At 50.9% G+C, this 13,092-nt stretch overlaps 1 protein-coding gene across 8 annotated transcripts in view; it reads right to left on the bottom strand.

Moving 5' to 3' along the window:
* MLPH (melanophilin) overlaps positions 1 to 12,371 on the bottom strand; it is a 19,383-nt gene extending 7,012 nt beyond the window's left edge. For 3 of the 8 annotated variants that reach the window (XM_031604544.2, XM_031604542.2, XM_031604540.2), the window contains exons 1-10: positions 12,133 to 12,246; positions 11,843 to 11,966; positions 7,853 to 8,074; positions 7,439 to 7,575; positions 6,433 to 6,471; positions 5,755 to 5,849; positions 5,129 to 5,257; positions 3,974 to 4,169; positions 3,351 to 3,517; positions 387 to 470 (exon numbers count right to left, since the gene is read on the bottom strand). In XM_031604544.2, the coding sequence (XP_031460404.2) occupies positions 387 to 470; positions 3,351 to 3,517; positions 3,974 to 4,169; positions 5,129 to 5,257; positions 5,755 to 5,849; positions 6,433 to 6,471; positions 7,439 to 7,575; positions 7,853 to 8,074; positions 11,843 to 11,952 (1,179 nt within the window). In that variant the 5' untranslated portion in view covers positions 11,953 to 11,966; positions 12,133 to 12,246. Of the gene's footprint in view, positions 1 to 386; positions 471 to 3,350; positions 3,518 to 3,973; positions 4,170 to 5,128; positions 5,258 to 5,754; positions 5,850 to 6,432; positions 6,472 to 7,438; positions 7,576 to 7,852; positions 8,075 to 9,107; positions 9,172 to 11,842; positions 11,967 to 12,132; positions 12,247 to 12,272 lie in introns of those variants that run through there. The other 5 variants (XM_031604545.2, XM_031604543.2, XM_090144502.1 and 2 more) reach the window with 4 other exon arrangements.
* Positions 12,372 to 13,092: the final 721 nt, after the last annotated feature.

Consider the following 13,092-nt stretch of genomic DNA (forward strand, 5'->3'; position numbering starts at 1 on the left):
AGCTCTCATTTAAAACAACCAAATCGCTTTTCTATACGTACTGATTGATTCTCCTATGAGCACTCAATGGAGAATCAGAGTGAAACATGCTTTTCTTTATGCAGAAGAGGCCTGACACTAGCTTGCACAGGGACCCAAGTGTCCTAGGTAAGCTTGCCTTCATTTCTCTCCGACAATGCAACATCTTTGCTACCTGAATCAAGAGGAGTTAAGCCCCTTGGGGAGCTGGACCAAGCTTTTATTTTTTGCAGTCCCACTTTAGGGCTGCCCTTCCTCATCATGCTGCTTTTGGGGTGACCCAGGCTGCTGATTTCTCCCTGAAACCTCTCTGATAGTGAGGGGAAAGGGCCAGTGAAGCCCCCTCTCCCTCCCTGTTGCCCTGTTACCTCAGCAGAGCGCACCAGGATTTTTTCCTCCAAGCGGTTCAGCACGCGTTCAATCACTGACATGCGTTTGTTGAGCTCGTGAATCTAGAGGAAAGGAGAAAGAATAGAGAACAGACCAGCCACCATTGACAGGACAGTGGGAAAGGAGCTCAGGGTGCAAGCAACCAGCAGAAGTAAAAAAAAGAATCATAGAAACGCTAAGGTTGGAAAAGACCTCTAAGATCATCCAGTCCAACCATTGACCCATCCCCACCATCCTCACTAACCACATCCCTCAAAGCTAGAGACCAAGATACCAAAATATCACACTGTGTTGGGCATCAGAGAGTGAAGGACTGTTACCCTGGGCACCCTGAGGAGCTTCACGAGGTGCAGAACCTCTCCTCAAAACTCAAAGTGATGCTGCGTCCGTGAAGTCCCACCAGAGCATTGGGAGCTTCAGCATGGTGACCACAAAACCTTCCTACACTGGTCTTTTTCAACCAGCTCATCCACTTACCCCGTGATCCCCTGCTGAATACATCACTGGGAAAGGAAGGGGGAAGAAGGGAGGAGTTTCCCATGAAAAATTACAAATAGGAACACAAATCTGAAAGTTGTTCCCAACACACTTGGAAGTTTTTCTTGCTTCTCAATGCTTTGATCTGTCAGGATTCTCAACCCTCTTTTCCTCCTCCCCCTACCAGCTGAAAGGAGAGGAGGAATAAAGAGAAATAAAAATTCTGAAAGTCACAGGGAAATGGCTTTCTATGCTCAAGAGCCACGACAAATTTTTTTTTTGTGGTTAAATGACTGAAAGCATAAAAGGAACCTCTTCATTTTTCCTTCTTTCAGAAACGAATATTTTCTTCTTTTCAAGACCGGGCTTTCTCCTTTGATCCAAACAAATAAAACACAAATGATGTAAAATATTGCCCATTCCTTACAGATAAAACACTGCCTGCTGCATCACTCCTGCTCCGTGTGGCTGCCTCCCACTCAAAGGGGACGAGCAGCAAATGCAGTAAGTGAATGGAGCAACAAAGAGACGTGAGGGCTTTGCTTTGTTTTTGTAACATTTCCACCCTCTCGCCGAGTTTTTGTGCTGGCTGGTGTTTGATTAATTAGATCCTCACAACAGCCTGCATCTACTTAAGTGAAGATGGATGTAACAACCTGGCATTCGGGGAGAGCAAAGCGTTGCAATTACTGCCCTGAATTGAATGAGCCTTTAAGCAGCATTAAACCCACAGGCAGGAAGCAATCCACGCCAGCTCTAAGTGGTTTCTCAGTACCATTGGGCCTGACTCTTGCAGCACTCTGGTGACAATGAGAAGCCTGTGATGGACCATAAACTTCAGGAGAGGGGATGGATGTGAGCTCAGCACCCGGTGATGCCTGCATTTCCCGTAAGCAGCAGCTCAGAGAGGTCAGAGCACAATGCAGAAGTGGCTGTTGGCAGGTTACAGGGACAGGAAGAGCTGGTTTTCATTCTCCTACCTGAGCAAGGCTGGCTTTAGTGCCCAGTTATCCCTGTGCAAAGCAAGGTGCACCCCAATAGGGTGTATCCCATGAGGGGCTGGTCCACCTGCACTGCTCTCTGAACGACAAAGGATGGTGAATACATCTCTACTAAAACGCTTCAGATGAACCAACATCGGCTTATTTCTGTGCTCTGGCTTTCTCTTCCCTCTTGGCCTCTCGTGGGCAGCCATACCTGTGTTGCTGTGGGGTTAATGGGCCAGCACAGAGCCCTGTTTTCTCCTGCTGGGCAAGGGGCAGGCTCTGCTAGCTGTTGCTAGCTGTAAACCCATCAGCCACATAAAGGGCAGGAAGGATGAACAGCTAGTTAAGCTAATGAATGATGCTGGCATACAAACAAATGGGGTTGAATCGGGAATTAAGAGATGCCTTGTAACCATTAGGTGCCACCGATGCCATCGTGCTGTTGTGACAGAGCAAAACACCAAGCACACTGCTCCTACACCAGGGCTGGGAGAGGAGATGAAGGAAGTCATCTGGAGTAACGGTGGGAATTTGGCCCCATTTCCCCACTGTGCACATTTCATGCCTAACGTACTGTGGGCTCATTAAGAACAGCCAGGCTGAGCTTTTTCCATTTGCAGTGGGCTGGAAAACGAAGTGCATCCACCAATTTGAACGTATGCTGAGAGAAATAAAGGCCATAGGAAAGATGTCCCCATGGTGAGGCACAGAACGTGGTGCTCAGCAGCACCCAAGATGTGCACAGCTGTCAGTGGAACCAGCACACTTCTCCCCTTGGATATCTGTGTGGTCAGACACGAACGTGCATTTTGCTGCTGAAGAGGGTCAGGGGAGGCTTAACCGTTCTCATCCTTTCTCAAAAGGTGATGTCAAGAACTGCAGGTCCTCACTTTACAATTAGAACAAGCGCACAGCCTTCCTGACACCCTTCTCCAGGCTGTTCCCCTATTATCACTTGGGAGAGATGCATGACAGGTCAGCCTGACCCTGTCCTACTGGGGCTGGAACGCTCCATGCTGCCAAAGAATAGGATCTCAAGGCTGATTAAACGTTCCCCTCCAAGCCTTGATCATAAAAGCCATTCACTTGATCAATGGGGACACCTAAAACTATAGGTAGCGTGTAGATTAATGGGGGCAGGCTGGAAATTAACAGCATTGAGAGCAGGCTTGTTACTGCACCAACCGCAGGTACAGTTTCTCCCAGCCACGACCATAGAAGTAGAAGGGCTGATGTGAGGAATACAGCATAATATTAATGGGACAGAGAAAAGCCTCATCTCTTCAGTGGATGAGCAGAAAACACACTTTCCCATGCCCCATCCTGACTTCCCATTTCATGGCCATCTCTGCATGGCCCAGAGGGCTGAGCACAGCCTGGGCATTCATCCACCTGGTGCCATGCAACCACTATGTGACACCAAGCAGATGTGACAGCCCCCCAGGCCACCCCACGAGCCTTGGTGGCACTGTTTGGTACCTGACTTCCCGAGTTGTGGCTGATGTTCTCCTGGGAGGAGGCTCTGCTCCGGCGTTTCAGGTGGTGAGGCAGGCAGGCAGCGAGCTTTGGAGCTCCCTTCACATCCTCATCAGAGGTGTCCATGTCTGCAGAGCAGGGAGACCGGGACTGCTCCATCCAGGGGCTGCCTTTGGAGGGAGAAGGCTTCAGTATGAGGACCCAAGAGATTCACAGCCCCTAGCACAAAGCCCTGGACGTCAGTCCCATCCCTCAGACAAACAAATAAGCAGGTCAATTTAGTCCTTCTAGTGGAGTTGCAAGCAGAAGTTCAGCCTGCAGCTCCATCCATCTAAACAGAGTCCTGCTGAGCTACAGGAGGGTACAAGGAGCATTCTCCTCACCCCCTCAGATCTCAAGCAGTTGAGACCCTCAATAAAACCTGCTCCTGCTTCTTCAGTCACATTGCTGCCCAGGACACTGGTCCTCATTTAGTTTGGGTGCTGGGAACAGTTTATCCACATGGAGCATAAGTTATGAAAGCAGGGAGGGCATCTTCCCAAGGTGCAATGAGGGCTGGGAAGATCTCTTGGATGGCTCTTACAGGCACCTTTTCCTTAGCAGGATGCTGGAACCCAGACACCTACCAGACTTTGAACTTCTGTCCAGGCTCCTTCTGCGTGCATTGAGTGTGAGTCGAACCTCTGTGCTGAAGTGCTGCTCCGGAGGGCTGAGGTGCTGCTCCTGCTCTCTCAAGATGTGGAACACAGCTGCCAGGTCAGCCCCGGCTGGAAGAGGCTCTTGGGGGGCATCTTCAGCCGGGCCAGAGAAATCTGGGAAGGACTGAGAGACGGGGGCTGATGCTGGGACCACCCTCCCCACCTCCCCAAGCAGTTCCTAGCTTTGTCCTCCAACAGCTGCATGGGTTGACCCTTTGTAACGCTGATTTTAAGCAACCTGACTTACAGGGTTTTTAATCTTAAGGCTGAGCAATATTTCAGATGACTGCCAGGGGGCACTGTTAGTTTCTATGAGAGCTAGGCACGGGCCCATCTGCCAGGCTGACAAAGACTTGGGCCCCGAGATCCAGCCTTTAAAACATCACACACTTTGATTTGCAAACGTAGCAACAGCCATCTACTCCTCAATAACCAATACATGGACTTTGAATCAGCCCTCCTTATGCTTGCATTAAATTCCACAGCATAAGGGCAAAGCTTAAGTAAAGAATGTACGTATCTACTTAAAGAATGAATGAATCTGCCTGTTTGTCCCAAATCCTGTCTGTATTCTCCCAACCAGTTGGCACAAAGCAGTTGTTTGTGCAGTTTCTTGTGCCCCACGTTCTCTAATCCGACAGATGGGGACTTCCCACCCCTATGGCCGTGCAGGATTCCTCTTCTGAACCTCACACACGAAGCTGCCAGCAAACCACATCCCCAGTGCCACTGCATGGGGGAAAGCAGCCCCAAACTGGATGGGATGATGGGAGAGAAAGCTGTTTTCAACATTCCTTAAGTGCTGAACGTCCTGCTCCCAAACACTGGTTGGAAGCTAGGATGTCCCACAGCCCTGGGAGAGCACGAGAAATAGCCAGTAAAGAGATCAACCCAAATCTGGAGGGAGAGGTGCAAGAGAGTCCTCACCGCAGCCAGCTCTCCTGCTTCTGACTCAGGGCTTGAAATGGAACAAGAAACAGCAGGGCTCTGCACAGAGATCAGCATTGCTGCTTCCCAAAGCCACCCTGTAACCCTACAGCCAGAACAGCAGGAGGAGGACAGGGAGAAAGGCAAGCCCAGTACCTGGAAAGCATCAGAGCTGATGGCCACTGGAGAGAGCTGGGCAGACTGGCGGCGAGACTGGGCAGAGTAGTCCGAGTCCAGCTCAAAATCAAAGGGGTGCACGGACAGCAGGCGCTTTGTCTTGCGCATCTTGGTGTGGAAAACGTGAGAAGGGAAAATTCATGGAAAAGCAGAAGGGGCCCTCGTCTGCTTAGTTTGCAGGAATCTGTTTGTGGGAAGCTCCCAGTATGGAAAGCTCCCACTTTTCCTGGAGAACACTGGGTTCTCAGGAGTATCCTGCTTGCAAGGAGCCAGTTACGTGGGACTGCTAGGACTGAACTCAAAGGTTTCCTTGGTCTCTGCACCAGGACTGTGGCCATAAGCAGACAGCAAGATGCTCTGCTGGCAAGATTGCTCTGAAGGCAAGATGAGCAGCTGAACCCCTCAGAAAGAGGCTCAGGAACTGCTCTTGGGCCTGAAGCAGCTCCATACCTCCGATTCTGGGAGCAAACCTCCCCAGATATGGGAAAAGCCATGAGCTGGGCTAACATCAGGAAGCAGAGCAGAGAGCAGAACCCAGCCACCGCCACCCAAGGTAGGCGACAGTGCACCCAGAAGGGATGAGTGACTGCAGGGGAAGCCCTTACTCTGTTGTAGCACTCTGCTTCAGCTCCATGGAGCACATCATCCTCATCACCACTGTCGTCCCCAGTGCCACCATTGGCAGGGAGCTGGCATTCACCTGGAGGAGACAAGAGCATGGTGAGATTGGGCAGCTCCTGCACCCTGACCCTGGGGCAGGCAACACCCTGCCCTGCTGTCCCCCCAGTGCACGTCAGAAAGTCTGATTCTGAAACACCTCCTTCAATTTTTATTATTTGGCATTCTGCACTGTGGCTCCTATGCAGCACAAATAAAAGGAAGGGGACAATGGAAAGAAAAGGAACAACAAAAAAATCCTCTTGAAAGAGCAAAATGTCCAATGGTGAGGTTGACCAAACCCTTCCTGCAAGAAGAACACAGCCTAAATCCACAAATTCAGTGCATTTGTTACGAACACAGCCAGCTTCGAGCACATGACATGGATGCACTGAGATCATGGTGAGTACTCACAAGCCACAAATCTGGCAGGCAACAAAAAGCCCTGTTGTTTCAGAGTCTGCCCTCAGAAGCCCCAATGGTGCTGCAGGGCAGAGGATGAGGCTCCTTGTCCCAGCCACACCAAGCAGCCCTGAGGTCCCCACAACCACAGGGAGCAAAAAGAAAAACAGCAGCAACCTCCATCTGACTGCAAAACACACACTGCAGTTCTTTTTTTGACTTACTGTTGATGTCTGGCAGGCTGTAAACTCTGTCATGAAGACCTGAATAAGAAGAGAAAAAAAAAGGGGGGGGGGGGGGGGGAAGATAAATAAGTGTTTTCTCTACGTAGCTTGCACAGAACAAGCCTCAGAGCAACACTTAAACAGTTCTCAGTCTCCAGCCATCACAAGGCACAACCATCAAAGGCTCTTTGGAGAGAACAAAGCACTTGTGCTTGGAGACAGAGCTTAACTTGGAAGATCAAGCTGTATATTGGGCACAATATCTTCTCAGAAAGAGCAGTGATGCAGTGGCACAGCTGTCCAGAGAGTGCTGGGGTCACCATCCCTGGGGTATTCCAGAACCATGGAGATGTGGCACTGAGGGACATGGGCAGTGGGTTGGGATATATATACTGGGACATATATATATTGGGATATATACATAGGGATCTTAAGTCTTTTCCAACTGGAATGGTTCTGTGATTCTCTTATCCTTTTTAAATAGGAAAAGGAATCTCAGAAACGCACGCCACAGGAATTGTGCTGGTGCCAAGAAAGCAGACCAGCTGCAGAGGTGCCAATCACAGCTGGGCACACAAAACCTGGCACCGGTGGCAGAGCCGAGGTTCCAGGACAGTCTTTGAGCCTGGCAGTCAGTGCCACCTGCTGACAGCGGCTGCTGCACGCACAGCACCCAGGCTCAAAGCTCAGACCCTAAAATCCCAAGGACTCGGTGTGGCTGAGGCAGGTTCTGTGCCTGCTGGCTGTAGGTGCCAGAGACAGAGACGTGACAGCAGGGAGCTGAAGCTGCTCCATCTACCACGTGGCAAGCCTGCAGGCAGCCAGCACGCAGCCAGTTGTTATGCAAACTCCTCAGCAAGCTACGTAAGTCAAGGTGAGGAAGTTAACCCCAGCTGAAGACAGAGCTTGGACATCCCACCCTGCTGTTTTATGAGTATCAGCGCTAAGCTCCCAGGCTGGCACCCCTTCGGATGCCTGCCCAGCAGAAACAGGTGCTTGTCCTCACCTAGAAGAGCTGAATTCCCCTTCTGCCCTGGCTGCAGCCTGCCGTAGAGGGACTGCAGCACCTTGGCACTTCCAAACCTCTTGAAACGGGACCGCACGTGCTCGTAGTACCACTCGAGGGAACCGATCTTCACCACCCTGCCCAGAGAAAAGCACATAAAGGTGAGGCAGCCTCACCAAAGCAAACCCTCACCTCGCTCCCACCCAGCAGAATGGTCACCCTTAGGGTATGGGAAACAAGCAGAGCATGCAGAGAAAGGCAACCAGCACGAAGCTGTCCCTGTTCATCAGGAGGGAGTCGGACTAGGCGACCTTCAAAGGTCCCTTCAAAGGAACGATTCTAAGATGACAAACTGAGCGTGGGGCTGAGGCTGCAGAAACTCTCCATCCCGATGCCCCAGCACAGTGCCCATACCTGGAGAGGCGGCAGGGGTCACAGACCCAGCCCTGCTCCCTCTTGTTGTAGCGGCTGCAGCTCTTGCAGGTGTAGAAGCGACAATCCAGGCACTGCCGCTTGCTGTTCAGCAGGAACTTGAAGGGCTGCAGGCAGTGCACGCAGTGCGTTTCGTTCAGGTGGGACTGGTGGGTCAGGAACTCTCTCTTGCTGCTTTCCTGGTCTATCTTGCACTTCAGGTCCCTGCAGATGCATCCCAAAAACAGAGGGGCGTGCATTAGGTGGTGAAACAGCACCCAAGAGCAGCTCCCTCCTCTTCCCAGCCCCAAACACCTGCAGTAACCCCAAGGAAATCAGTGCTACCACTCCGATTTTTACATCACTCTATCCATGAGCAGATCCTCCACCAACTGTTACGTTTTCATCCTTTCCCCAGCACGCAATATCACTTCGGTGAGCTCTGCAGCCTCTCTCACATGGCAAATCCAGCAACACTCCATCAGCCCAGGGAATGATTTTCCAGGGATCACCTCGAGTCCCACAGCTGGTGGAAACAGCTGCAGGGCAAATCTAATCCATAACCTATCATGGGGTAAATCTGTGCCCAGCTGAGCAGGGTAGCAGGCTCCACAATCATCTGCTGCTGCCACATTTCAGATCAGATTTAAAACCTTTTTGCTGCATAGGGCATCTCTTTGCCACCAAACCTCAAAATGCATTTCAACCCAAACCTTTAGGGGATGGAGGCTTTACCCAAAGGCTTTCTGTTTGTTCTCTGTGCTAGCCCAGGTATGTTTGCCTTCTGGGCTATGGTTAACAAGATGGTGTTTGACTTGCATGAGGCCCTAGCAGGCTTGTTTTCCATCTGGGCAGGGTGAGGGAGATGCATTTTGCAGGGCAGAAATTGGCCAAGCCCAGAAAGCTCAAGCAACCAGGCGGCTTTGCACTGCATCTGGTCACCTGCACCACTGCAAAGCTTCCCTCTGGAGCTTCCTAATGGAGCAGCTTGCACTCACCACAGAACACAACACGTGAAAAATAAGCAGTAAGCTTACATGCAGCTACATAAAACAAACCCCAAAACACAGAACTCACCCAGCTGCAGGCTGTGGCAGCCTCACAAACCACCTTCTGAGCACGCAGGCCAAGAAAGCAGGTACTGCACAAACCCAAACTGCTGCCCTGATCTTAACCCCTGTGCCACAACAACATTCAGTCCGGAAGAGCAAACAGCAAAGAGCAAGGAAAAAGAAAGCTTCCCAGGGACACTTCTTGCCTTTGAACTCGTAGCACACTGCGTTCATCCATGGCTTCACCAAAAAGGGCTGCAGGTTTGGGTGCTGACCTGCACCCAGGTTGCTTCCAGCAGGATCTGATCTTCCCCTGGACTGCCCTTTCTTGTTCTCAGAGCCAGTCAGACCCCTTCACATCCCCTCCCTCACCCTTGAGAGCTGCTAAAAGAAGGACAAGCCTCAGCCCAACCGGTTTAAAACCTGCATGTCTGTCCGTCCTGTCAGCCCATCCTTGCGCTGCTCTGCTCAAAGTGAAGCAGCAGCAGGGATGTGGGGAGATGCCAGCTGCTCAGCCCCTAAAGCAGGGGGTTCTGGCAGCGAGCTTTATAGAAGGAGGCATTGAGATGCCCCGCAGAGGCTGCTCCTGAATTCCTCAAGCACATATTTGTGTGGTTTCTGGGGAGCTGAAGCCTTTGTCCAATTTGGGTGAATAGCTCCTGACAAAAAAAAAAAACACAGAGAGGAGGCTGAAAGGGAAGAAAAAGACCAAGTGGGGGAACATTCCTTCAAGGCTCGCATGTTGAGACAGGTCCTGGGAACCAAGTGGGGATGGCCAGAGCAAAGGGAGCAGGATCAATGGGATTCTTCCATCATGTCCCAGCTTGTCACATGCAGAAAACGCTCGCATATCCTCTTGTCCATCATGCAGGCACATGGCAGGCTTGTCCAGCACACATGATGGCCTGGCTTTATAGAGATATCTGCTGTACCATAAGTCTATACCAGCTTTAGCTGGGCTGGTGAGCCTGCACACACACCTCTGGCTGGGTGACATGCTTGTACTGAAAGATGTTGGTGCTCGGGATGCCTGTGATGCAGGAGAGGTCAAAGCACACTCACCCATTTTCACAGAATGAATTTCAATCACGTTTATCGCTTCCTGCTTGCACAAACCAGACAAACAGGACTTGCTATCCTGCCAGCAACAAAATGGGTTCCTCTCACTTGAGCTGACTTTGGAGCCAACCTTCCTGCTGCCTTCAGCTTTTGTTTGCAGGGCCAGCCCCTGTTCCAAAAAGCCACGTGCACCAGCAGCACCTTTCTTTGTGCTCAGAGCTCACCAAATATCTGTCTGTAAGCCTCAGCAGTGCCAGGCCCCACGGAGTTAATGCAGATCCTCTGTGGGGCAGGAAGCAGCTAATGGAGCAGAACAGGACATTTAAAGGTTGCAGCATTCCAGAAGCACCTCTGAGCTCTGCAGTGCTTGTCCAGATGGAAAGCTGAATATAAAAGCTATGAGTGCTGTGGCAGGGCATTGCAGCACTTTGCATCTCAGGTGGGAAGAAGAGGAGCACATGGGAATAAGCTGGGACCACAGGATAGCCCAGCTTTTCCCCTTATTCTTTAATTTTTCATTTTTTTTTCTTTATCCTACCTGAGTTTGGTGCTTTCCTCTGCCTCGTGCCAACCCTGATACTTTCCTCTTTGGAGGCTGACCCCAAGCTGCAGCTATGCTGACCCACAACCAGACAACACTCCCTATGGGATCCACACAGGGCACCCAATTAAGCCAGTCTGGCGCCAGGTCAAGTCAGTGAGAAATTCACATCGCCCACTGCTTTGCTGAAGGGCAAAGCAATGTCTGTCCCCACCTCCCTCCTCCAGGCAAAGCACAGCTCTGTCACACAGGAGACACTTTCCCTTTCCAGTAATCACATGTTTTCCAGCACCCTTGTCTGATCTGCGTCCTGCTTCAGAGCTACCAGCTACAGGATAGTGATGATAGGGAATTCTCTCTGCCTCCCACACTGTAATCAGATATGTAATCAGCAGGCTCCAAAATTTCCAGCTCAGAGCTCGTTGGTGAATGGCACACCCCACCTGCCCTGCTCAGCATCCTTAGTGCAGGCAGTGAATAGCATCACTCAGCCCTCCAGATGGGTACAAGCAGAAATTGAGCCTGGGCAAGGGGCTCTTGTTCCTGGTTAATCGCTGCTAAGGTGCCTGGCCAGACCGACAGGGAGTTCTCAGAAGCACAAGGAAGCCCACTGCAGCCAGAGGAACCTGTTTTCCCACCAGCTGTCACCGTATCACTGAGCGCAATTAAAGCGCAGCGTCTCGCATGCCATAGAAAGGGAACTTTAAAACCCACTTGCTTCCCTCACCACTGAAAACAACGTTGTTTTCTTACACACTTGGGAAAACCCTACTTTAAATCCTTGCTTGGGCTGCAACAGTGCTGTTAAGCCCTTTCCTTTTCAGCGCGTGCATCAATTTGTAGTTCAGTGACTTTCTGTTTTATCCTAATCTCCCTGAAGTTACCCCAGAATGGCACAAGCTGCCACAGGGTGTATTTCAGCCTCCTGACAACTGCTGTACTCCCCTCAGTTATTTTCCAATGGTCCTTCTGGAGTCCATAGGCTCCCAGGTCCCACTCCATTGCAGAGCATCATTCACCTGGGGTTGGAACTAGATGATCTTTAAGGTCCCTTCCAACCTAAGCCATCCTATGATTCCGTTCTATGAAGTGTATGAGAGCTCCCAAAACAACACAGTGGCAGAAGACCCCAGAACTCCTTGAGAAATGGATCCCACCAGCCAGCAGGATGCACTGAGCGGGGCCAGATAGGCTGCCCCATCACCCACCCTGGTTTACTCTGACACAACTGATAATCATTACATTTGGTTTACAGCCCTCTCCTCCTCGCCCACTGCTTTACCCATACCCAGCACGAGACAAAGGAGCCTATATCTCCCATTGGCAGGCACAGGTACTCACTCCAACCTCTCCTCCTCTTTCTTCCTCAGGTCGAAGTCACGCCGAACCACCTCCCAGACATGCTTGGCCTCCTCATCGGTCAGCTTGGAGAGATCCAGCTTCCTCCCCATCTTGCACGGCGAACCTAAGTGACAACCAGAGGCATTCCTATGGCCGGCCCCGTTACCCAACACACTGCTGGGCCCCACCTCCGTGACCGCCCCAAATAATGGGGCCGCGGGCAGGAAAGCTGGCTCCTGCCAGCCCCACACCTCATCCACCCAGCTGGGTTAAAGGAAGCATTGACTCACTGCCAAACCACTCAGTGTTGTGCAGGGAGTGTAGATCCAACCGGTCTTAAAGCACCTCCCCAAGGAAAGCAAGCATGGAGGCAGGGCATAAGCAAGGGCCAAGCATCCTGCCACCAGCACTGCTCTGTGCTGCACCTCACCTCGTAAAACCAGCAGCTTTAACGAGGGAAATGGGAACAGCTGGGTGCCCAAGCTATGCTGTCTGCCCTCCCAGCAATTTGGAGAATATGAACTGCACCGGGAGGCAAATAGCTTAATTAGCAGGCAGCACTCCCCTCATTTACTGTTATCGAGAGAAGATGGTTTAACAGGATTTAAAAAAAAAAAAAAAAAAAAGCCTAACAAATGCTAAGCATGTCATGTACCTGGAGGAATATATTTAAATTGCAATAATCCAATTAGCAAAGCTGGTCTTGTTACTGTATTTGCCATTCGCCCTCTCGGTAAAACACTCCCTGTGCCTCCAAGTGAGAATTCCTGTATTACATATACCAAAAGAAGGACAGAATGAAAAAGAGAATGAAAAGAAGCCCTTTTCTTATCTTCAGCAGAGAAGGAGGAAAACATTCTGCCCTAAAAAGGCTGGTTGCAGTGGGAGCAGCCAGCCCTGGAGGGCTTTGGCCACTCGGCTGCCGCGTTCTGTCCGTGTGGTGCAGGGAATTATCTCCCCCACTAACTCACTTGAAACAAGATTAGGCTAAACCCTACAGACAGAGCCAGAAAGGGATTTTTCAATCCAAACACGGATGGATTTTGTACAGAAAAAGTGATAATTACAGACGCTGGGTATCAGGAATGCGTGATCTCTGGATGCCCATACATTGATTTCCAGCCCCTCTTCCAGCAGAGATGCTGTCCTGGTGAAAGCAATTAGTTTTTTTGGCAGGGGTGAGATGTGAGCTGAGCCGTCCTTATGTAAGTATGTCTGCAAGCCTGTGCGCCCCAGTGCACCCAAACAGC

Source organism: Phasianus colchicus, chromosome 7 (assembly GCF_987193195.1).
Source record: "Phasianus colchicus chromosome 7, bPhaCol1.hap1.1, whole genome shotgun sequence".
Taxonomy (NCBI): Eukaryota; Metazoa; Chordata; class Aves; order Galliformes; family Phasianidae; genus Phasianus; species Phasianus colchicus.